Here is a 24,159-nt window from a genome sequence, read left to right on the forward strand (position 1 = left end):
TGAAAAATTTTTTATGTGCTTTGTGAAGCAGTGAGCATGTTTACTACACACTATTGAACATGGGTCCCTGTTTAGACCCATGTTCAATAGTGTGTAGTAAATATGCTCACTGCTTCACAAAGCACATAAAATTGATTTTTTTCTGCAGTATGTTTAGCCTGAACTCTGATAGATGTGTGCCCTCTTTCTATTCAGAATTGCTATCAAGCCACTGCCTTTTGTTTCAATAGAATTTCTATTCTAGATTCATCGGATACTACCAAAGTCTGTGACAGATGTGGTTGCCAGCTCCTGTGAGGGAGATACCTGGAGATTTGGGGGGTAGAACTTGGGGAAAGCGGGGTTTGGGGAGGGGCAGGAACTCAGCAGGTTGTAATCCCATATAGTCCACTGTCCAAAGCAACTATTTTCTCCAGGGGAACTGATCTCTGTCACCTGGAGCTCAGTTGTAATTCCAGGAGATCTCCAGCCACCACCTGGAGGTTGGCAAACCTATAGAACACACGTGGCAGGATCTTACGCATGTCTGTTCAGAAATCCCACTATGTTCAATAGTGCTTACTCTCAAATAAGTGTACATAAGCCCGCACACTTAATTCTGCATGTTTGCAGCTATACTAGCTCGCTCTGTTGTGAGAACAAAGCTACCAGTTTAAGGAAATCATGGAGATACATTTAGGCATTTCATGATTCATAGCAACAGGAAAGCTATAATTTTGTATTTTGAGAATTAAAGGTGTTAGTATCTTCTCAGGTATATAACATTTAATTTTAGTACCTGAATGCTGTTTTTAAAATAAAAACTTTGTTTTAATATTTAAAAACTCAGCATATCAGTTGTAGCTGAATCTATATGCATGCTATTAAAATAATTTTAAAAGTATACATTGTCATCATGCACATATAAGGCAAACTGGCAGACCTTTCAAGTTGCCAGTATTCTAATTTACTTTTATAGGTCTGTATGAAGAGATGATACCTGAGATCTCTGAATGTTGAATAAGACTTTAAATTTATGTGGAGTGTGGTGGTGGTGAGTGCCCTCAAGTCATAGCTGACTTATGGCGACCCCTGGTGGGGTTTTCATGACAAGAGACTAAGAGAAGTGGTTTGCCAGTGCCTGCCTCTGCAACCCTGGCCTTCACTGGAAGTCTCCTATCCAGTTACTGACCAAGGCTGACCCTGCTTAGCTTCTGAGATCTGATGAGATCAGGCTCACCTGGGCTGTCCAGGTCAGGGCTTCTATGTTAGCCAGTATAGTTTGTCTCAGTGGTAGACCATCTGTTTCACAGGCAGAATGTCTCAGGTTCAACCTCTGGCATCTCCAATTGAAAGGATCAGGTTAGGAGATAATGTGAAAGACTCGTGGAGAGTCCCTGCCAGTCAGGGAAGACAATTCTGACCATGAATAGGCCAGTGGTCTGATCCGATATAAGACAGCTTCAGGTGGTCACTGCAGAGTCACCTTTGAAGAACTGGGCCAGCAATTCTGAGAAAGAAGCAGGAGAAAAAAAGATAAATTGCTTGGGTGTAACTTGCATGTTTCTGAATCCCAGAATAGAGTTGACTGTCAATACTGTGACAAACTTAGGCTCAGACATGTCTGAAACTACATACATGCTGTATATTTGGAAAATACAACCTCACTGGCCAGAGAAAGTTTCCACAGCCATTCATACAGATTTATTTCCTTGCTATTTGTCACACCTTCAATTGGATAGGTACCTTCAATGCTGATTTGCTAAAAACTCTGATTATATTTTTTATAATTTAAACAACTTTTAAAACTGTTAATTACAGTTAATTATATGGTTGTAGGTTCATTCTGATGTACGTGGGTTGGAACCAACCAGATTATTTACTTAGTTTTGTTCAATTCCCCTCATTACTACTACTACTACTACTACTACTACTAACATTTTATTTATATACTGCCCTTCAGGACAACTTAACACCCACTCAGAGTGATTTACAAAGTGTGTTATTATTATCCTTACAACAATCACCCTGATAGGTGAGTGGGGCTGAGAGAGCCGTGACTGACCCAAGGTCACCCAGCTGGCTTCAAGTGGAGGAGTGAGGAATCAAACCCGGTTCTCCAGATTACAGTCCTGCTGCTCTTGACCACTACATCCCCATCCCACATGGTTTTTGTCTCTGGCAGTCTCATGATCCCCTACAAAGTCTTTGGTGACCAAAGGAGATCATTCCTTTTCACCAGTTGAAAAGCTGATGGAATCCATCCCAGTGTATATTACTTTAGTAAACACTCCCAAACACTGTATGAATAAAAAAGCCAGAGATAGCCTGGAAGTTCAAGCTACATTCTAACCCCCTTGTTAAACCTGACCTGTTTGGTAGGATGACATGCAGCACAGAGGCCACGTTGGGAGGGGTGCCAGTGAGGGGAGAGGGGAGACTGTTGTGAACGAGCGAGGTGGGACACCCGGCCCCTCAGCTTATTACCTGTAGGTGAGCCCTCGGCCCTACCTGAACTAGGATTCAGGAGCCGGGTAACTTATACGGCAAGTTGGGTGGTAGTTCTTAGTCAGACATTCTAGACTTAGCTCTGCTCCTGTGTACGAGTGCAAAGTACACCCTGATTTTTGCACAGTTCCCACTGTGCACTCTTGCCCTGCCACCATGTGCATTCTTCCTCCTTGCACTCTTAAGCCCCCAAGGCAGAGGGCTCTTTGTCAGAGCCTCTGGCCATGCCCCTACTTTCCTAAGTTCATGGGTCCCCTGGCCAGAGGTTATCTAGGGTGGGCAGGGGACTAATTGGCTGCCAGGGAGGGGACTTGGCCACCATGGAGGTGTGAGCGGATTAGTCACTGCAGTAGTCAGCACCCAGGGGGGGGGAGGTGACTTTTCCCCTACAACGGCTGCCTATGGGCTATGCCTCCATTTTTCATGGCATAACTTTCTGCCACGGCAGGGGGCATTCCCATACCTGAAATGGCTTAGGGAGTAGACTAACTCCTGCCCTGCTGGCACAAGAATTTATGCTCCAGGTATACCCGTGCCCAGCCACGGCTGCCAGGCTCAGGGAGGGAACCCAGGTGCAGCAGCACTGGAGAAAAGTGCCAACATAAGTGGGGTTTATGCTGCTATAGCAGCTGGATATGCCAACATGGGGGCTCATTGGCTTCCTAAACACTTTCAGGGCCTCCCATAAGACTGAGCTGTGAGGTTTTTAATGATAATTTGTTTTCCTGCTTAGTTGGTTTGTTACAATGAAATGCTCTAAACATAATTCAGTTCTGTTATCAATAAAAAAATTATACTTGATTATACTTCTGTTACAGTTTAAACTTTTACAAAATTCCTATGTCTGTAGTTTCATTGTGTCTGGCTTAGCTGGTTATAGCCTTTTGCAGACCAAAAATATGAGAATTTTAAGATTTATATGTACCCATTTAGCCATGTTTGTGGTCACAAAGTTGTAGGTGCCATTTTCAAAACCTGAACTTCTGCTTAAACGCAGGATTTATTTAAAGGCAGAAAAATCCAGGAGTTGATAACTGGGAGTTTTGAACAAAACCTCTTTAGTCTCTGGGTTCAGTTTCATGAACTCCAGGAATTCTCTGGATTATAGTAGACAGAAAATGTCCCTGCAGAGTTAAGTGTTGAGGTGAAACACTTGGTGAGACATATATCTTTTACGAGCTCCAAAAGCCCACCTTGCCTCATAGCAAGGGTCCCCAAACTTTTTGAGCCTGCAGGCACATTTGGAATAACGGCACAGTGTTGTGGGTGCAGCAACAAAATGGTTGCCACAAAATGACTGTTATAGCATACCTTCAGTCACACAGTAAAGATCCTTTTTCTGTAGAAGCAGCTTCTGCCAAAGCAATGTTTTTAAAAATTTGCACAGCCAGTCACAAGCCCTGCTGAGCAAAAGCCACACCTGACCACAACCACTTTTTAAAAACACTTGGCGGGTGCTAAGAAAGGTATCGGCAGGCAAAATTGGGCCCATGGGCACCACATTGGGGAACCCTTCCCCATAGCATCTGCAGAAGTCTCATGAACACTGTGGCTCAAAGGCCCACGCCAGAAGACGGCCGCTCTTATGCCAGCTGCCCTTCTCACTGTTCCGCAGGCTGTCTTCTTTGGAACCTCGTATTCCATAGAACAGGGTTCTCCTGTCCTGTGTCCAGCAGCCCCCTCACCCAGCTGGTGTTTCCAAACCAGGATCCACTATGCAATGAAAAACAGGTCACAGACATTCTCATACATACATACATACATACATACATACATACATACATACATACATACATACATACATACATACATACATACATAAACAGATAGATCACCTGACAACGACATATTCACATATAGTTGAGGGTATAATGGGATACAACTTCAAGTTGTATCCCGCTATACAACTTGCAACATGCTCTGAGCTGAGATTTTTAAAAATGTACATGACCTTGGAGTATGTTTGAAATCTAGTAAACCTGTCCTGGGGCTCCTTGCTCACTTATGTCACTTGAAAACAGGTGGGAGAGTATCCAGAAGAGACGGCATTCAGAAATTTACTGAACCTACAAGGTCAGACTCCCAAACAGAGCAACACATTGTCTTCTCGGGAAGATTCTGAACTTGGGATCTCCGGGTTTGATTAATCACTTCTTTCCAGGGGCATAGACTTCCAATTTTCCGGCCGGGGGTGGGGGAGGCTGGGGCTGGGCTATATGGCATTGCTATATGAGGTCCTTAAAAGAACCGGGGCCCAATGACATCATAGGGAGGAGCCAATGACATCACAGGGAGGGGCTTCGATGCAACTATCTATGGCCATGGGGGATTTAGGGAGGGGCTCCCCCTAACAATGCCCCTGAGTTGGGCCAAACCTAGGAAAGGTGGGAGTTGGCTAGTGGTTATAGTGTTATCTCAGCAATCTCCTCCTGTGTCCAATTTTTGAAATTCACTTTTAGGATAGTCATTTTAAGATCTACAAATATACATACCGTGTGTATAGGACAAACTAATGGTCACAAATTTGACACTAAGAAAGGCAACACAGAAAAGCCTATAGGGGAACATTTTTAAGTTTTCCTGGATGTTCATTTACAGGAGTCTTGATTCTGCCTTATTCATAAGGGTGACTTAGTACTGAAATTTACTAAATTGTGGCGTCACAGGTGCCTTCATTTGGTAAATGTGTGTTTGAAGTCTGAACCAGGGCAGAATACCAAACAGTTGCTGTGCACTCGATTTCTGAGCAATGTACAGAGTCCAGAGTAGTAGCTCCTTTTCATTTCAAACTCATATCCACTAAGTGAGTACAAGCACATTTTGAGGCAATTCAGAACAGTGCTAGTCACAACCCCAAAGAAAACTCACAGTTATACTACCTAGGGTTGTATATACCTTGCTTTCTTTGCACACTGCTTAAAAACTCTGCCTTAAAAACACAGACATTCAGAACACATCATTAACAAAATCACATAATTAAGTGCACATTCCTTGCCAATGTTCTCTCTGGGCTGCACACAGGGCAAAGGGAAATTTTTAAAAGGCCTCTGATCTGCATTCCCCCTCCCCCCAATCTTGTTCATGCATCTTGTTCATTGTTTCAGAGAGACAGTACTCAGGCTGCCATTTTAGGAATTGTCCTTTTCTGCAATAGATACCACCTCTCCATTTAAAAATGGAATGGAAATTGAAAAAGGGGCTTAGGAGTGGCTGAAGCACCCCCCCCCCCCACACACACACACACACTACCAAGAAAAAACTAACTGTTCTCTCATACCCAGCCAAAGGAAAAAAACTAGCAAGCAAGCAAACAAAGCTGTTTCAACAAGGAAACATTGGGCCTACCCTTTCTCAGTGTTCCATTTCCAAAATACAATGTAATGATAATGTGACTGAAAATAAAATAGAGACTCCCTATTAAAAGGAACAGAAACGGATCCTTAACAGAGTGGCATTGATTGCACAGAAAATGTGATGATGGGTGATTGGCGTGTGCTGGCTGGAGTGAGTGTGAAAGAGAAATAACATACTTGCCTTAGTTACAGAAGAGTTCTTATAAGAACTCCATACTTTGATAGGGAAGTGGAGAGATGTGCCAATCTATTCCTGAGGAGGAAGCTCTGAGATTAGCAATCTACACACCAAAGGATAATTCAGGGCAGTAAAGGAGTAAACAGTAAACAGATGCCTTGACTGTCTGTCTTTCTAACTGTCTGGTTTCTTCCCCTCTGAAACTTGAAGAAGCACAGGTAGTATATAGGAGTAGTATATTCTGTCCTGAGCAAAAACCAGGAACAATGCCCCCCAAAATCATGGAAATAGTAATATGATACAACAGGAAGGGTGGACAGTCCTGTGCTTCATCTGCCATTGTAACTGAGTCCTTCATGTGAGTGTCACTGCTTTTCCCACCCCCGGCCAAATCCAGGGGGGCTCAAGCCCCTCAGCCCCCCCATAGTTTACACCTATGCTTCTTTCCATAGTGAGGGGATTAGGGGACACAGTTTGGGACTCTAATCTCCTAGTCTGAGGAAGTTAAATATTGAGTTGGATTCAGCTGCCTTATTCACTTAATCTCACCCAGTTCCCCTCCTTACTACAATCTCCATCCTATGTGGCTTTTGCGCACTCAGATCTCAGCCTTTTGGATAGTCAAAGAAGACTCTTCCCCCTGATCACCAGCAGAAAAACTTGTTGGAGCCAACTAAATGCAGTCCAAATGAGCTAATTCAAACCAGTGAAAAGACTTTAACTGATCTTAGTGACCAGATTTTTGAACTACATGCTAGAAAAAGGAGATTACTGGGAGGGGGGATTTAATGGCAAGTCCATCTGTCCTAATCTAATCTTTGGTAAATGGGCTTGGTGGATTTTTCATATTGGTTCAAACCCTTGTTTGAACGTAAGCAATAATAGAACTCATGGCGTTACGCTATGAATAATTCATATGCTTTAAAGGGTTTTTTTTTTCCTACAGAGGCCAAGAGAGCGCTGGGATTGTGACAAGTGATGGAGAAACAGCCCATTCCTTCAAAGTGCACAAGGTAAAATTGAACGGTTGTTTATTATTTATCATAGAATCATAGAGTTGGAAGGGGCCATACAGACCATCTAGTCCAACCCCCTGCCCAGTGCAGGATCAGCCTAAAGCATCTCTGACAAGTATTCATCCAGCCTCTTCTTGAAAACTGTCAGTGAAGGGGAGCTCACCACCTCCCTAGGCAGCTGATTCCACTTTTGAACTACTCTGACCGTGAAAAAGTTTTCCCTAATATCCAGCTGGTACCTTTGTGCATGTAATTTAAGCCCATTGCTTCGCGTCCTACCCGCTGCTGCCAACTGGAACAGCTCCCTGCCCTCCTCCAAATGACAGCCTTTCAAATATTTAAAGAGAGCAATCATGGCCCCCCTCAACCCCCTCTTCTCCAAACTAAACATTCCCAATGCCCTTAGCCTTTCATCGTAGGGCTCAGTCTCCAGACCCCTGATCATCCTCGTCGCTCTCCTCTGCACCCTCTCGTTGCTCTCCTCTGCACCCACATCCTTTTTGAAGTGAGGCCTCCAGAACTGCACACAATACTCCAGATGTGGCCTGACCAAGGCAGTTTAGAGAGGAGCTATGACCTCCTGCGATTTCAACGCTATGGCCCCTTTGATACAACCCAAGATTGAATTAGCCTTTTTTGCCACCGCATCACACTGACTGCTCATATTTAGTTTACAGTCCACTCTTACCCCAAGATCCCTTTCGCATATACTACTGCCCAGAAGTGTATCCCCCATCCAGTATTTGTGCTTCCCATTTTTGTGGCCCAGATGTAATACTGTGCACTTGTCTTTGTTGAATTGCATCCTATTCACAGCTGCCCACTTCTCCAGAGTATTCAGGTCTTGTTGAATTTTAATTCTATCTTCTTGGGTGTTTGCTACTCCTCCCACTTTGGTATCATCAGCACATTTAATGAGCAGCCCTTCCACTCCTTCATCCAGATCATTGATAAAAATATTGAAAAGTACCGGGCCCAAAACCGAGCCCTGCGGCACCCCACTGGACACCTCCCTCCAATCTGATGAAATGCCGTTGACCACCACTGTTTGAGTGCGGTCCTCTAACCAGTTCCCTATCCACCGAACTGTCCTATAGTCCACTCCACAGTCTTCCCGTTTGCCCATCAGAATGTCATGGGGGACCTTATCAAAAGCTTTACTGAAATCCAGATAAATCACGTCAACAGAGTTCCCCCGATCCAGTAAGCTGGTCACTCGATCAAAGAAGGAAACCAGGTTGGTCTGGCAAGATCTGTTAGGAACAAAACCATGCTGACTTCCCCAGATCACTAAGCGGTCCTTCAGATGCTTACAGATTGATCCCTTTAAAATCTGTTCTAATATCTGGGCAGACTAACCGGCCTGTAGTTTCCCGGGTCATCCTTCTTCCCTTTCTTAAAGGGAAGAGAGAACGGATTTATGCCATTAAAAATACTAGTAGTAGTAAAGAATATGACCTCTTCTTTTTACATCTTAAAAAGAATATTCAAGAGCATACACCTGACATCAAGGAGGGAGAGAAATTCTATTGTAAGCTTTAAGGAAAAGTCTGTAGAAGAATAAACAGTAGATGAAGAGAAACTGGGGCCATCGTCACACGGGCTTCTATTAGTGTGAAAATGGCGCAATTTCCTGGCAAACACCCACCTTATTCCAACACTGATGCGATTTTCTCTCTTCTGCTTTGTGCTTGATAGTCGCGATATTTTGCGCCTCAGTGTGAATGCCTCACATTGATGTTTTTCGCCACGCCATAGGCCCACCCTTTTTTTCTCTCCTCAATCCCAGAATCCATTTCTCCCGCGACTCCCCCTTTTTTTTTTGTAATCATGTCCTTATATCGCTATAACGACATCACACAATGAAAATTTTCTGCTGAAGAAAACAAGTAAAAATGACTGAATTGCCATTAGAGAAATTTTTATTTTAACCAAAAACCACACCTCGCTAAAAATGGCCGTGTTCAGACATTTTCCGGGTTTTTTTTTAACATTACAATGTTATAGCGATATAATGCCTTTATTTTTTTTGCGCGGGAAAATTTTAAACTCCACAACCGTTCTAGCCAACTTCCGCTTTCAGTTTTGCATTACTGAGAGGATCTTAGGCGCGGAAGACTGCAGCCTCATCCAGCTGACAACAACTTCAGTTGTGCACACGGATTTCAGATTATTCTGTTATAGCGGAATTAAATGCCCAAAAAAAAAAAAAAGTGGGGGGGAGCTACTTCTGCGCCCATTAGAGAGAACAGAACAGAGCGTTTAGGTGTGGACAGCTGGGAGCGCGAAGAAATGTGAGGTGACCCAAAGAAATGTTACTGTGCCGATATCAGCGATGACGCTATATGCTGTAAATTTAACGGAACAGATGCCCGTGTGACGACGGCCTGGAAGATATGGGTCAAGAATCTGAAGAATGGTATCTTGTAATACGTTCTCTCTCTCATACAATCATTTGTCTTTGATATGAACATACTCATAAACAGTTACCCTGCAGTATCCCATATCTGCCTCTTGTCTGAAATCATCCCCAAATTCCCTTCTTTTTGAATGCATTTTGTCAGATCTTTAAGAGCATGCTAATGTCAGTACTTTGACAATAAAACTGTACTCTTTTCCTTCATTCTCAAGAAATGTATAATAATATCATGCTGGAAAGGAGCAGTCAAAATTGATCATACAACTTATTAAACAAAAGGTCAACTATAGCCATCCTGTAGAAGTAAAAGGTCCAGACTTAATTGACTTAAACTGTAATCCATGCACATTTTGACCGTGCATTTTGACTAGTCCAGTCACCATTCTGCCTTTATTATCCAAGGAGAAGACAGCGTGCTTTAGCCTTGCAGTAACTCTGTGAGGTAAATTAGTTTGAGGTTCCAACTGACTGTGACAGTTCCATGCATTCAAACATAACTTTTCCAGTCATGTAGAAAGAAAGGGGTACAGGGTCTATTTTTAATGCAAAAAGAATGTGCAAGTAAGAAGTACATCACTCCACCTCTATCACCACCCTGCCTATAGCATATGTTCTTCTCTGTTTTCCTCAGCTGCACTTCAAAGCCAGAAGCCCCTTCTCCTAACTGAGGGGAGAAGAGGTTTGAGGGGGTAAGTAGCAGGGCATGGAAATCATTAGAGCTCCTCACCCATGTTCCTCTTTTGCTGTTGAAATTGGACTCCCAAAGGTTGAAATGTTTCTGAGCTGAGAAAAACAGAACCACCATCACCACATTTAGTTTTGGCCCAAGGTCTCCCACAGACGATTACTAATGTTAAAGCATAGACTAGAATGGTGTAAAAAACTGAAGCCGCAGGAATTTTTGAGGGTGTGTTTGTGTTCACACATGTTGCTGAGTTTTAGTTTGCTAAAATCTGAGCACTAAGGTCATCTGCACAGTTTCTGTCATGTTTTATAGGGAATGGGTTTGGTTAATCATGTGTTCAGTGAAGACAGTCTGAAGAAGCTGTATGTTTCAAATCTTGGAATTGGTCACACAAGATACTCTACCTCGGGAGTCTCTGTACTGGATAACTGCCAACCATTTGTGGTGGAAACTCTGCATGGGAAGATCGCCGTGGCCCATAACGGAGAGTTGACAAATGCAGCACGACTGAGGAGAAAGGTAGGAAATGATCTAGCATTTCCCCAGAGTACTTCCTCATGCTCAGAAATGGACCACAAATACTTCTGAGGAAGTATTAAAAACCTGAAAGTTCTGCTTAATATTGTGGGAGGAGAGGAATTCAATGTCACTTGTTGATGCTTTGCTTCCTGCAGTTTTCTGTACAAACTTTGCTATCTTCTACAAGAGAAAGAAGCTTCTATGTGACTGGAGCTGGATAAAAAGTATTGTCGCTCTACCTCTTTCTCCTCACTCTTCCCTATTGCTGCCTCTACCTCCATGATTATGGGTATTATTTTAAAAAACTTTGACACAGTTTTTATTTGCTCTCCGTTTGTTTCTTTTCCCCTTTGTGGCTCATTTTCTACTATATACATAATTTGAAAAACAAGCTGGCAGTTTACCAGAACATTTTGAAGGGTGCCAATTTAGATGTACTGTAGCTGTGAACCAAGTATAACACTAGCAGGAAGAAGTGTGTCATAGCTATTGACTTTATGCATTGGCTTTTTGAAGGCTTCATTCATTCATTCATTCATTCATTCATTCATTCATTCATTCATTCATTCATTTTATTCGGTTTGTATTCCGACATCCCTGCACCAGCAGGCTCAGGGCAGATTCTAATTAATAGAATAATATAAAATACAATATCTATAAAACCAATAAAACATCTTAAATATTTAAAAAAGAACACACACAACAAGCAATACAGCAGCAGATTTTGATAGTTTAAGGTCACTTAATAGTTTAAGTATAAGATTACTTAATGCTGACTAGATAGACTGTTTAAAACATGGTGAGTTTCAGTGCTGATCACTTTTACGTGGGAGTAAACTCCACTGAATACAGTAGGACCTGTAGTCGGCTTTCACTGTACAGTAGTCTTCTGTACAATTAGGAATGCAGCAGGATAGATTTTTTTTGTCCTGTGTATTGCTAATGATTGGACTATGAGCCAAAGAGTAGTCCAGAGCCCCTGGGGATGGGCGGTATATAAATTGAAATATAATAATAATAATAAATTAATGAATCCAGAATGAAACAGGGAAACTCCAGTTGATACAGAACACCGCAACTCAGTTATTATCAGGAACTGGGTGGAACATGCATATTATTCCCATTCTACTACTCCATTGGCTTCCCATCAGTTACTGGGATCAATTCTCAAGGTATTGGCTATCACATACAAAGCCCTTCATGACCTTGGTCCCTTGAGGAAGTGAGGTCATTGCGTCCGTTGCACCCTTTCCTGGAAGGTTCCTTGCCTCCCGGGCCTGTTCCCCGTGCCTTTCTACCCCACTGGCCAGGCAAGGGACGATCGGGGGAGGGGCGGAGGCTGGGAACAGGAGATCTCCTGCCTCCACCAGGGGACTGGCAGCCATACTTCTTCTACACCTATCACCTTCTTCCCTACACATTATAGCAACCAGAAATTGGCTGTGCAAGAACTAGAGCAAGCAGAAATGCAAGTGGGGATACAATAAGTTTGACTTAGTGCAAGCAGATACTGCAGTCTTTTTGTAGCATTTCTGCTTGCCCAAGAGCTCTAGTTCAAGTGGAATTTTCCCACTCGATCCAACCCAGTATATGTAAAAATAAACCTAATTCCCATATTATCTTTCTGTCCTCCATGTTCCCTTCCGTATCTAGTTCCAGTACTCCTGTCGCTGTTCTCATATGAATGAACATTTACATTTTAACCTAGTGGACCCAAACGCTCCTTATTCTTGCCAAGGGTACTTTAGACCACACCCTTTTTACTTCCACTATATTATCATTGCCATAGACACATATCAAACCCATTGTTCAGTAAGGTAGAAGGGAGGTCGGTGCTTTTGGAGTTTAGAGTGGAGTTCAGAGATCTTCCTGCATTGGTGCAGATGCATTTTTCCGTGGCAGGGAGATTTATGAGCTCCTTTTTTTTAAAGGGATGGAAAATTATAGAACTGGCCAGAAAACCAGCCTTTTTGATGCTTTGGAACATGAGAAAGTACCTTATGGCTTATGTATACCATAATATTTTATTGGTTTTCTACACCACTTTAATTATCATTCATGACTTCCCCCAAAGAATCCTGGGAACTTTAGTATGATGAGGGTGCTGAGAATTCTATTTGAAATTCCTAGCTCCCTTCCAATCATTATTCTCCCAGAATACAATTCCCAGTATTCCCTAGAAAGAAGGAATGAGGATTAGTATTAGTGTGGATGTTCTTAGCCTATTCCCTCTCCTTTTCTTTGGGTGTCAGTTCTTTTGACTTTAAAACGCCCCTTTCAGTTCTTCAGACAATTGACACATGTGCCTGTCTCGTTGTTGTATGAATTTTTTTTTGTCCTTTGTTTGATAGCTAATGCGCCATGGAGTTGGATTATCCACCAGTTCTGACAGTGAACTGATCACTCAGCTGCTGGCATTCACCCCCCCTTTAGAGCATGACGACACCCCAGACTGGGTAGCAAGGTAAAGAATCCAGTCTGATGGGAAAGAAAAAGAATCAGCGACAGCTGTAGTAACACTAACAGTTATCTGCATTCTTAGCATTGATTCAAATAATGTTAAATGAATTCTCATGTTTCAGGATCAAAAACTTGATGAATGAAACACCCACTTCATATTCACTTCTGATGATGCATAAAGATATTATCTATGCAGTACGAGATCCCTATGGGAACCGGCCGCTCTGTATTGGCCGCCTCGTTCCAGTTGGTGATATTAATGGAAAAGGTGAGATTTCTTTAGCCTATCAGTATGTTCATATTTGAACCATGCTTAAGCAGTTGAATTTGTGTTCATTATAAAGAACTAGCACTTATTTTTTTAAAAATATCTTGGTTAATTTACGAAGTCGCATATTGCTGCATATCCAGAGAGTATGTAGAAACCACTGCCTTGCGTGAGTTACCTAGTTTTGCTTCTTCTGTGACTGGCGTGAGCTACCCAGCTTACACACAGTAACAATGGAAAAGTTATAAAAATGGTGGAATACAGAGAATAATTAAGAGAACATAATTTTAAATTGCTAGCTCTTCTGTGAAAGCAGTATATACTAAGATAATTTATTGATGAGGGTCCTGAAGTAATTTTTATATGATAAGTAATAATTTTCCAGAATTTGCCCAGAATAACTGAGGTGTTAGAAGTGTTTTCCTAACACAAGGAAACCCTGCAATATGATAAGACTATGTGTCTAGAACATTGTCAGAAATGTATTGTCGAAGGCTTTCATGGCCGGAGAACGATGGTTGTTGGGGGTTTTCCGGGCTGTATTGCCGTGGTCTTGGCATTGTAGTTCCTGACGTTTCGCCAGCAGCTGTGGCTGGCATCTTCAGAGGTGTAGCACCAAAAGACAGAGATCTCTCAGTCTTTTGGTGCTACACCTCTGAAGATGCCAGCCACAGCTGCTGGCGAAACGTCAGGAACTACAATGCCAAGACCATGGCAATACAGCCCGGAAAACCCCCAACAACCATTGTCAGAAATGTTTCAAATAATCTTAAACTGAGATTTTAAGATAGAGATCTTTATGTATCCAGATCAGCAATTCCTCTGTGATGTTATCTTGGAACTCCGTCACATTCTGTAGAGCCATTCTATTTGTTCTGGGCATTCCTGGTACTGACACCAGTGTTTCATGCAGTGTTTCATGCAAAAAATATGAAGGGAATTTACTCGTTTCTAAACCAGCAGAAGATACGTGCTGAAGTGTCTCAACTAGTCACAGTTTCTTAACAAGTCCATTGCCTGGTTAGGGTGCCACACAGAGAGAGTGCCTTGAGTAAGGGATATGATCCTGAGAATTTCATCCGAATTGGATGAAAAATAAAGCATTTGCAGATAGAAACGTGTTTCCCCATTTCATATTCATCTCAAAACAAATTAAAGCAAAGGGGTTTTTTTGTTTCATGTTTTAATTGAGTTTTTGAGTATATTTTGAGTATATTTGGTTTCAAAATAATATTGTAGACTGATTGTTCAGACACAATGGTAAGCTATATTACCTGGCAGCTAATACTTTCAGACTTTGTATTGAAAAATTATCAACACAATTTTGTAATTTGAAAAAGGTAATGGGTTATACAACAAATTTTAATGATACAAGGTTGTGAAAACACTGTAACTTCAGTTTTATACTCCGTTACAGGGAAAAATACCTCTGAAACAGAAGGATGGGTTGTTTCCTCAGAATCCTGTAGCTTTCTATCTATTGGCGCTGAGTAAGTGTGTTTATTATACATTTTTTACACATGAACTGAAGTTAAATCACTTGATAGTTTTTCCCATTTTGTAGATTTTAGTACAGGATAGCAATAGATTGAAAATCTGCATCTTATTGAAATCACTAGCAAAACTTCCACGGATGTTAAGGAAACTGGATTGCATGCCTTGTTTTTATTTAGAGAAGTAAACCGGTGATGGTTCATCACCAATTAAGTTTAATAACAGCATGGAACCAGGTAGATTCCTGGGTCTACAGGTTTGAAAGCAGCACATTCATTCATTCATTCATTCATTCATTCATTCATTCAATCAATCAATCAATCAATCAATCAATCAATCAATCAATTAATTAATTAATTAATTAATTAATTAGCATCTATACAGCTGTGGAGTCTCCCTTTTTAATATTTAACCTTTTGAGAATAGAAAAAATATAGCTGTATAGAATTTGGGCAGGAATAAATAAGAATAATACTTTGGTAAGGTATGAACTTCTGGAATAATGGACTTGAATTCCACAATTTTATGAATAAGCAAATGGGAGAAATTGCTAAAGTTTTCATAGATATCCTACACATTGTGGAGATGTAGTCCTGCTACCAAACAATGTATCTCCTATATCAAGTTCTTTCTTAGGCTGCCATAAACTTAGATTGTGATATGATGTCAACATGTCACATATTTTCCCCTCCCCTAGCTAATGATATGGGGTGGAGGATGGGTGAGGGAAAATACATGATGTGATGACATCACATCGCAAGGTAACTGCTACTTACACATTACAGTGACTACAAGAAAATGTGGCATGTGGATGCCATTTTCACCAGCAGCGATGTATCTTGGGTGATTCATAGTTCTGCACTTGTACACACACACTCTCTCGCTTAAAAAAAGAAATCTGATTTAAAACTTAAGTTGGCTGAACATACTTGGATTTTCACCTTTCATAGAGCATCTGATTATTACCTTATTAAAATTGGAAGACAAATGTAATGCTATGATTAAAGATGCTTCTAACAGGAATTGAATAACTAATAATGAGACCTATGACAGGTCTGCCACAAAAATGAGTGCTTGAGTGAGGTATAAATCAATCCTCCGAAAACAAAGAAATAAAATTGAATTAGTAACACATTTCTGTTTTTAATGGCATTTTAAAACATGGTCTGGTAGTTTGTGTGTTTGCATTTGGCAGCTTGTTTCTACTTAGTTTTTAATATTTGCCTTCTGCTTGAGTAGCCATGAAAGAATTGCTTAAACTCTAGCATATTTCTCCTATGTCAGGTGAACATAAAATTTGACCTTCTGTGGCATCTCAGTATCTCCATTTTACCATGAACGCCAATTTTAACCAGGTCTGTGTGCAATTTTGGGGAGGGGGGGGGGAATTAAAATCCTGTGGTAAAAAAAGTTGAATTTGGTGGAATGTTTTGAATTTGAAACATTTTTCAAAATTGATCATTTTTGTGATTTTCTAGTATTTTGCACATTTTATTATGGTTTTGCTTATCGCAAGGAGGCCAGGAAAGCTATAGCGGACATCAAAGTCTTTTTCTCAATTTCATTCCACCATTGCTTTTTGCTTCTGAGATTTCTGCTGGCATCACCCACATTTTCAAGCATTTCTTCACCGCCATAAAAGTATTAGAAACTCGCATTCAGTGAGAGAGAGAGAGAGAGAGAGGAGCTGAGTTTTGTTTTTCTTCTGTATTACATTTTTATCCTGCCATTGCTTCAAGTGAGCTTGAGCCAACATTTGTGGTTCATCCCTCCTCCTTGTTCCTGATTATAATACTCTAAGGAAATATAGATCCTATTGCATGTTCCTAGCCCAAAGGCCAAAGGCTATTTAATTCATTTTCAGATCGCAGTATTTTTTAAAATTAGGTTTGGGGAGATTTCTAACCCATGCAAAATTATTTTTAAGATATTACCGTGAAGTCATGCCTGGAGAAATTGTGAAGATATCCAGATACGACATCCAAACATTGGATGTTGTACCAAGGCCTGAAGGAGATCCATCAGCATTTTGTATTTTCGAATATGTATATTTTGCAAGGCCTGATAGCATCTTTGAAGGCAAGTGACCAGATCTGTTTTGTCAAACATAAATGAATAAACATTACACTTGAAGATTTTGAAAGGTCTACAGAAGGCTGGGTGTGCCCAGCTTTTGAGGCTATGTCAGAGTGGTGTCAGTAAAGGAATTTCATTCACATTTAACCTATTCCAGTGCACATAGAGGGAATCATAAGTCAACTGAGACTGAATTTTGCAGTCATGAGTGCCCGCTTTGGGTGCCCTTGGTGCTCCTGCCCTCTATCGCCCTTGGCAATTACCTAAGGCAGCTTAGAGCGGAACCACAAGTGACAAAAGGCACAGGTTGGACACTTGTCAGCTTCCCTCAAGTTTTGATGGGAAATGTAGGCAGCTTGGCGGAATGTTGGACAAGTGACAGTTGAAAAGTCCATTGGACAGTAGTCAGGGAGCCAAGCTGCAAGACCAGGATGCCTACATTTCCCATCAAAACTTGATGGGAACTTGTAGTTCCGCTCTACGTGGGCAAGGCCACTTCTGGAACACAGCGATTGAGAGTTCTGGTTCTACAGAGTGCCAGTAAAAAAATCATGAATTTCTGTTGGTTACATTATGGTATTTCATGTATATTTGGCTTGAGAAGTATGTGGCCTAGCTAGCTTTGTCGGAAATCTGAAAGTTTACTGAATACAATGAATATCCCTCGTTTTGCTGCTTTCTCTGGCCTTCCTGTGAAATACTGAACTCACGGCTGTTAACATATTCTACCATAAATTGTGAACCTAAAGATTAATTCATTATGACCTGCTTGACAAAATTAACTTACAGTGCAATCCTAACTTCAACAGACTTTGAAGGGTATAACTGTGCCAAGGACTGGTCCATTAGAAAGCCTGTTGTCATCTCTGATGTTTTATTTTCTGTCTAATCTGATTTGTCCCATACAGCAAATGTTTTCTCACACCTTCTCTGTGCCCAGGCATACTAAGAAATATCTTGTACAGCTGTCTTTTGAGAGCCTAAAAATACTGTGCATGATTATACCACAGGTCCATCAAGTCTAGCATCCTGACCATTCACAATGCTCAACCTTATGGCTCCAGGAAGTCCATAATTTATTTATTTTTATTTTTTATGCCATTTATAGTCCGCTTTTCTCACTGAGACTCAAGGCAGATTACACAGTGTGAGATTAGTACAGTCAATATTAAGAACATTTCCATAAACAATGCCGTAGGGTAAATAGATACAAGTTCACAAAGACATAGCATTAGCAGGAATCCAGTACAACATAGTGGGGAAGTCTATGGTTCCTAACTCATTAGCAAAGCATTTGAGACCCCCCCCCCCGCCACAACACAGCCCTCCTTTCTGAGTAAAAAGCCTTTTTGAATAATTTGGTTTTGCATCATTTGTGGAAAGCCAGAAGAGTGGGGGCTCTCTTGACCTCCTCAGGCAGGCCATTCCACAGGGTGTGTGGCCACCACAGAAAAATCCCATTGATTTCACCGATATGCAGGATGGCACTTGCAGGAGACCCTGTTTGGAAGAGCAAAGTTTCCGTGGAGGAGCTTAGGGAGGGAGGTGGGTCCCATAGCTATGTCGGACCAAGGCCGTGAAGAGTTTTGTAAGTGATAACCAATACCTTGAACTGAGCACGGTAACTAACGGGTAGACAATAGAGTGACTGCAGGATGGGAGTGATGTTCATGCTCCTGCTCGCTCCTGATAAGTTGAGCTGCAGCGCTTTGCACCTAAGCAGGCATGAAGGCCTTCCTTTTTACTGCAACTGGTGTTCAGAGGCATACCCCCTCTGAACATAGTTGTTGCACCTAACCACTATGGCTAATAGCTGTTGGGCTACCTGTCAGTTACTGTGCTCAGTTCAAGGTATTGGTTATTACATACAAAGCTCTTCATAGCCTTGGCCCAGCATACCTACAGGACCGCCTCCCTCCCTATGTCCCCCCACTCTTCTGGCTTTCTGCAAACGATGCAAAACTGAATTATTCAAAAAGGCTTTTTACTCAAATAGGAGGGAAGTATGTTAGGGAGGGGTCTCAGACACTTCACTAATGAGTTAGGGACCATAGACTTCACCACTATGTTGCCTTACATATTCTCTGCTGCTTTGAATATGTACTCCTATATACTACCTGTGCTTCATGTTATCTAATGTTAGCCCTAGAATTGATTATGTTCTGTTTCAGCAATTCTTCAACTCTGTATTGGATCCTTGTTATGTCTTTGTAAAATCCTATGATGTTGTTTATGGAAATGCCCTTGATACTGTTTGGAAATAATCTCACACTATGTAATCCACCTTGAGTCTCAGTGAAAAAGGCGAACTATAAATGACATAAATAAATAAATAAATAAAGTATCTTCTGTGAACTTGTGTAGTTCTCTTTTAAAGCCATCTAAGGGAATGCCTTTTGTTAACATCTTGTGGCAGTGAATTCCATAAATTAGTTATGCATTGTGTGCGCTCCTTTTTGCTAGTTGAAGGCATAACCAAAATCTGTTGGTGCTCGTTTTGCCTGAGGCCTGTTTAGGAGATACACAACTTTGACAAGAGCTACACCAAATTGGTGCCATATTTAAACAAACAACTCTAGTAACCTTTTAACTCTTCTTTTGAACCAAGCAGAGAAAATATGAACCAGTTTAAATAGTTCCTAATTGAAATATTTTCTATAATAAGATTTTTGTACAAAGGTATGAGATTGTACTTGCATTTAATCAAGAAACTGACCAGAGTCCCTGGGTATAAGCTTTCTTGGAATAGTTTTGTATGCACAAATTTAGCAAATACAGCTGTGGCTTGGATGCACAGGGCTGTCTCCCAGTAGTCCTTCCCTCAGCTTGTGTTTATTTGGAGGATGTCCAAAGTGGCTGTAGCACTTTTGGAGTGTGGTGGTTACTATGGTAGACTTTGCTTACATATTAAGTTGCTGTACAAACTTGGTCTGAACTTCCACTCTTGCAGAAATGCATCTTGTGACATGAAAGGCAACAGAGAAAAATCTATTGGACAGCCAAAATGTCTGGCTTTTCTCAATCTCCATAGGTCAGATGGTGTATTCTGTAAGGAGGAGATGTGGCCAACAGCTTGCTATTGAAGCTCCAGTGGAGGCAGATTTGGTTAGCACAGTTCCAGAATCCGCAACTCCAGCAGCTCTTGGCTATGCACAAAAGGTACCGTTGGATGTCTTCTCCTTTTTCTCTATTTGTTTTTTATTGCAAGGATGCTTTTAATGCTTTTATATGTCATGTAACACAGAGATCTTTGTGGTATTTCTCATAGTTAGCTAACTAATTTATTTATGAGATCTATACCCTTGCCTTTGCTTCAGGGCATCTGACAAGAAGTTAAAATATAGCAAATCAGTGAACAATGAAAATTATCAAAGGGGCTCTATCATTTTATTGTTTATTAATACATTAATATCAGTCCCGTGGCACAGAGTGGTAAGCTGCAGTACTGCAGTCCAAGCTCTGCTCACGACCTGAGTTCGATCCTGGCGGAAGCCGGGTTCAGATAGCTGGCTCAAGGTTGACTCAGCCTTCCATCCTTCCGAGGTCAGTAAAATGAGTACCCAGTTTCCTGGGGGTAAAGTGTAGATGACTGAATTTGTGGCCAAGCTGAGATTCCACCAGCAATCTTTTTTAAAAAAATAATTGTATTGAAATTGTAAGATCTATAACAACAAATAAATAGCAATAAATAACAATAGATAGCAATAAATAGCAATAACAATATTAGTAATAACAATAATTAATATAAACAATGTGTAGCTCTCTAAAAAACAAGAAGACATATCTAGTTATATAATTGCTTTTTCGGGGAGAATATGTTAACAATATCAAATGTGGTGCTTCAATATATAAGTCTCTTACATATTTGCTTATAAATTAAAGATTTTTAATCCAGGTAGAGAACTATTAGTTTCTAAGTAATCAAAGAAAGGGAACCATTTCTCAATAAAGTTCATTGTGTTCGGGAAATGTTATGCTTGATATAGTTTATCGTAGTTTTTTGGAGATATAATGGTTCCATATTTTAGAATACCAATTATCAATTGAGGGAATGGATTTTGCTTTCTAGTGCATGGCTATTGCACTTTTTGCTGCTACTAACAAAGTGCCTATGAGATCTCTTCTTATCGGGGGAATGGGGACTTGATGTTTATCTCACTGATCTAAGAAAATAATCTCCGGTGATAGGGGAATCTCAAATCCCATAATACATTTGGACAGACTTCCGGCTTGGGGATCATGGAGGTCTGAAGCAGCTCAGGGAGCTGGGCTGTCCAAGTTGCTGTTTGTCTGGGCTGGTGGGGTGCAAGATCACCCACGGCCCCCTGCTTTCAGGCGGAGAGCAGGTAAGAACACTTGAGACCCAGAGAGTGAGTAGATCTCGGCTGAGGGGGGGTTCTGAATAAAGGACTCCCTTTCAGCCTTGAGGTCCCGCTCTAAGACGGGTGGCTGTAATCTCTGCAGCAGCTTTGGAGTCATTGAATTGGCATAGGACCGCCGTACCCAAGCTTCAGTAACACCAATGAACTAATTTGAACATCAGAAACAGTGATTACAACCCAGAAAAGAGCCAAAAAGGTAAAGTTCAATATCTCTTCTATAATGCTAGATTTGGACTGGAAAAATAAAGTAAAAGTGGAAATCAGGCTTTGAAATTGAGTAAAGAGCTAATTAAGTTCACTCCGGAAAGGAAATAACGTGAAAATAAGACTTTTTAAAGCTATTAGAGGAGAAAAGAGACTATTGTTTATATACTTGCGGTTTTGAGAGAAAACGAACTGTTGAGAACGGAGGAAGTATCGCGAGAAGGTAGCTGTGAGACGGGAGAAGGAACAGGAAGTGCGTCAGAAACCATCAAGCTAAGGCGACAAAGGGACCGCTGAGAGGAGAAGGAAGTAGAAAATCGCCATTTTGGAAGAGGGAAAGGGCATGACTTCAATGTAAAAGGAAGTGCTCCATTTTGAAGAAGGAAAATGGCAAGACTTCAACCTTAAAACCATAGAGAAAAGACGCCCGACATTTTGGATGATATAAAGTGCATCACAGGAAAAAAATCGAATTTTAACTGATTAAAATAGCGGAAATAAAATATTTAAATCACGGATTTGAGGAAGAGAGTAGACTCGTGGGAGCGAAGTAAATCAAGCCCCACAATGTCGAAAAAAGACTGGCAATCAGCATTTGATAACTTGGATAAAAAGATGGTGGAAGGTAATAAAGAATTAAAAGAAACTATGCAAGAGATGTTGAAAGATCTTAAGGAAACAATTAAATCGGAGGTGGCTGAACTGGCGAAGAATATGGAAGATGTTAAGAAGGAATTACAAACGACGCAGCAAAATGTTAAAGAAGTTGAAGAAAAAACAGAAAAATTGGCTACCTCTCTCAAAGTGGAAACTTCAGTGCTAAGCGACAGAATGGCTGTGATGGAGTGTAAATACATGGACAGACAACTTTGTTTTAGAGGCGTCCTGGAGGAGGAAGGAAGAACAGATTTTGGAGATTTTGACAGGATTCTTGAATAAAACACTGGAGGAGATTGCAAGCAACGTGGATGTGGCGTACAGAATTAACTCAACATATGCAGCTCAAAAAACTCTACCCAGAGATATGATTGTGCAGTTTATTACAAAGAGAATGAAAGAAGAAATTCTTAGCAGGCATTTCCAAAATCCACTGGTAATGGATGGCGAGAAGGTGAGAATGAAAGAGCTACCCAAGAGAGTTTTGATGGAAAGGAAAAAATACAGAGAACTTACCCAAGGTTCTGAAGGAGTTAAATATAAGATACAGATGGGAGATACCAGAAGATGTGAGCTTTGAATTTAAATCAACTAGAAGAACCATCAGATCACGACATGAGATGGAGATGTTCTTTTTTGACAATGAAAAAGACTTACCTAAGAGACCTAGAACATAATCATGGAGTGCAAAGTAATTTCATGGAATGTAAACGGACTAAATTCACCTTCCAAACACAAGGCTATTTTTCATTGGCTATCTAAACAACAATGCAGTGTAACTTGTTTACAAGAGACCCATGTTAAAAAACAAGATCTAAAGTATTTAAAATATAGTAAATTGGGTAGAGAATTTGTGACTGCAACTAAACAAAAGAAGAGTTGTTTTGTATGTTAAAGAAGAGTTACAACCTAAATTGATATTTAATGATTTGGAAGGCAGATATGTGGCGGTGGAATTTATTTGGACTTTCAGAAAATATTGATAGTGGGAATCTATGCACCAAATGGGGCCAAGGACAATTTTTTTTAGGAATTGATTAATCAACTAGATTAAGTGACATATGCTCAAATAATTTTGGCGGGCGATTTTAATGGGGTGGCAAATTTGCAAGCAGACAAAAAAACCGAAGAGAATACAAAAGAAAAGGGGACTGTTGCCAAAATCGTTTTTTGAAATACAAAATCAGGAGAATTTAGAAGACGTTTGGAAAAGAAGCAACCCTAAGACCAAGCAATATACTTTCAATTCTGCAAGACACTCATCGCTATCGAGAATAGATATGTTCTGGGCCTCAAAAGACTTAACAATATGGACTAAGGAGGTTGAAATAATGCCTAAAGTGAGCTCAGATCATAACCCAATTATGTGGAGATTTGGAAAATGCGTGAAAAAGTACAGGTGGAGAATGAATGAAGACTTATTAACTCATCAGAGCAACTTGTTACAGAAAGAAACCAGATTTTTTATACAATATAACTTAGACAAATCGGTACGAACACCTACGGTATGGGATACTTATAAAGCTGTCATTCTAATGGACTTAAATGCTAATGGACTTAAATGCAAGAGACAAGAAAAGAAAGGAGGAAAAACAGAAAGAAATTCAAGAAAAAATAAAAGTCAAAGAGATGCAATTAAAGAAAAGACCAGGAAAAAAGAAATTACATCAGGAGATACGGATGTTACAAGAACAAATAAGAGCTATGGAGAACAAAGAATTGGAGTGAGAATTGAAAAAATTAAAACAAAAGACATTTGAAGGGGCCAATAAACCGGGGAAATATTTAGCTTGGCAATTGAAAAAAAGGAGAGAAAAGAGAATGATAACCAAGATTGTGGAGAATGACAAAATGTTAACGGACCAACCAGCTATAAGTAGAGCGTTTTATAAATTTTATGCTAAATTATATCAGAGAAAAAGGGTGGATGTGAATGCTATTGATCGATATTTGGACAAAAT

General features: G+C 40.6%; 1 protein-coding gene across 1 annotated transcript in view; it reads left to right on the forward strand.

The window, feature by feature from the left end:
* Positions 1-24,159, forward strand: part of PPAT (phosphoribosyl pyrophosphate amidotransferase) — an 81,976-nt gene that overhangs the window by 44,375 nt on the left and 13,442 nt on the right. The window contains exons 2-8 of the mRNA XM_054989587.1: positions 6,965-7,031; positions 10,451-10,657; positions 13,009-13,121; positions 13,240-13,385; positions 14,803-14,875; positions 16,807-16,958; positions 19,987-20,114. Coding sequence (XP_054845562.1) covers positions 6,965-7,031; positions 10,451-10,657; positions 13,009-13,121; positions 13,240-13,385; positions 14,803-14,875; positions 16,807-16,958; positions 19,987-20,114 — 886 coding nt within the window. The remainder of the gene's footprint in view (positions 1-6,964; positions 7,032-10,450; positions 10,658-13,008; positions 13,122-13,239; positions 13,386-14,802; positions 14,876-16,806; positions 16,959-19,986; positions 20,115-24,159) is intronic.

This window comes from Eublepharis macularius, chromosome 10, assembly GCF_028583425.1.
Source record: "Eublepharis macularius isolate TG4126 chromosome 10, MPM_Emac_v1.0, whole genome shotgun sequence".
Taxonomy (NCBI): Eukaryota; Metazoa; Chordata; class Lepidosauria; order Squamata; family Eublepharidae; genus Eublepharis; species Eublepharis macularius.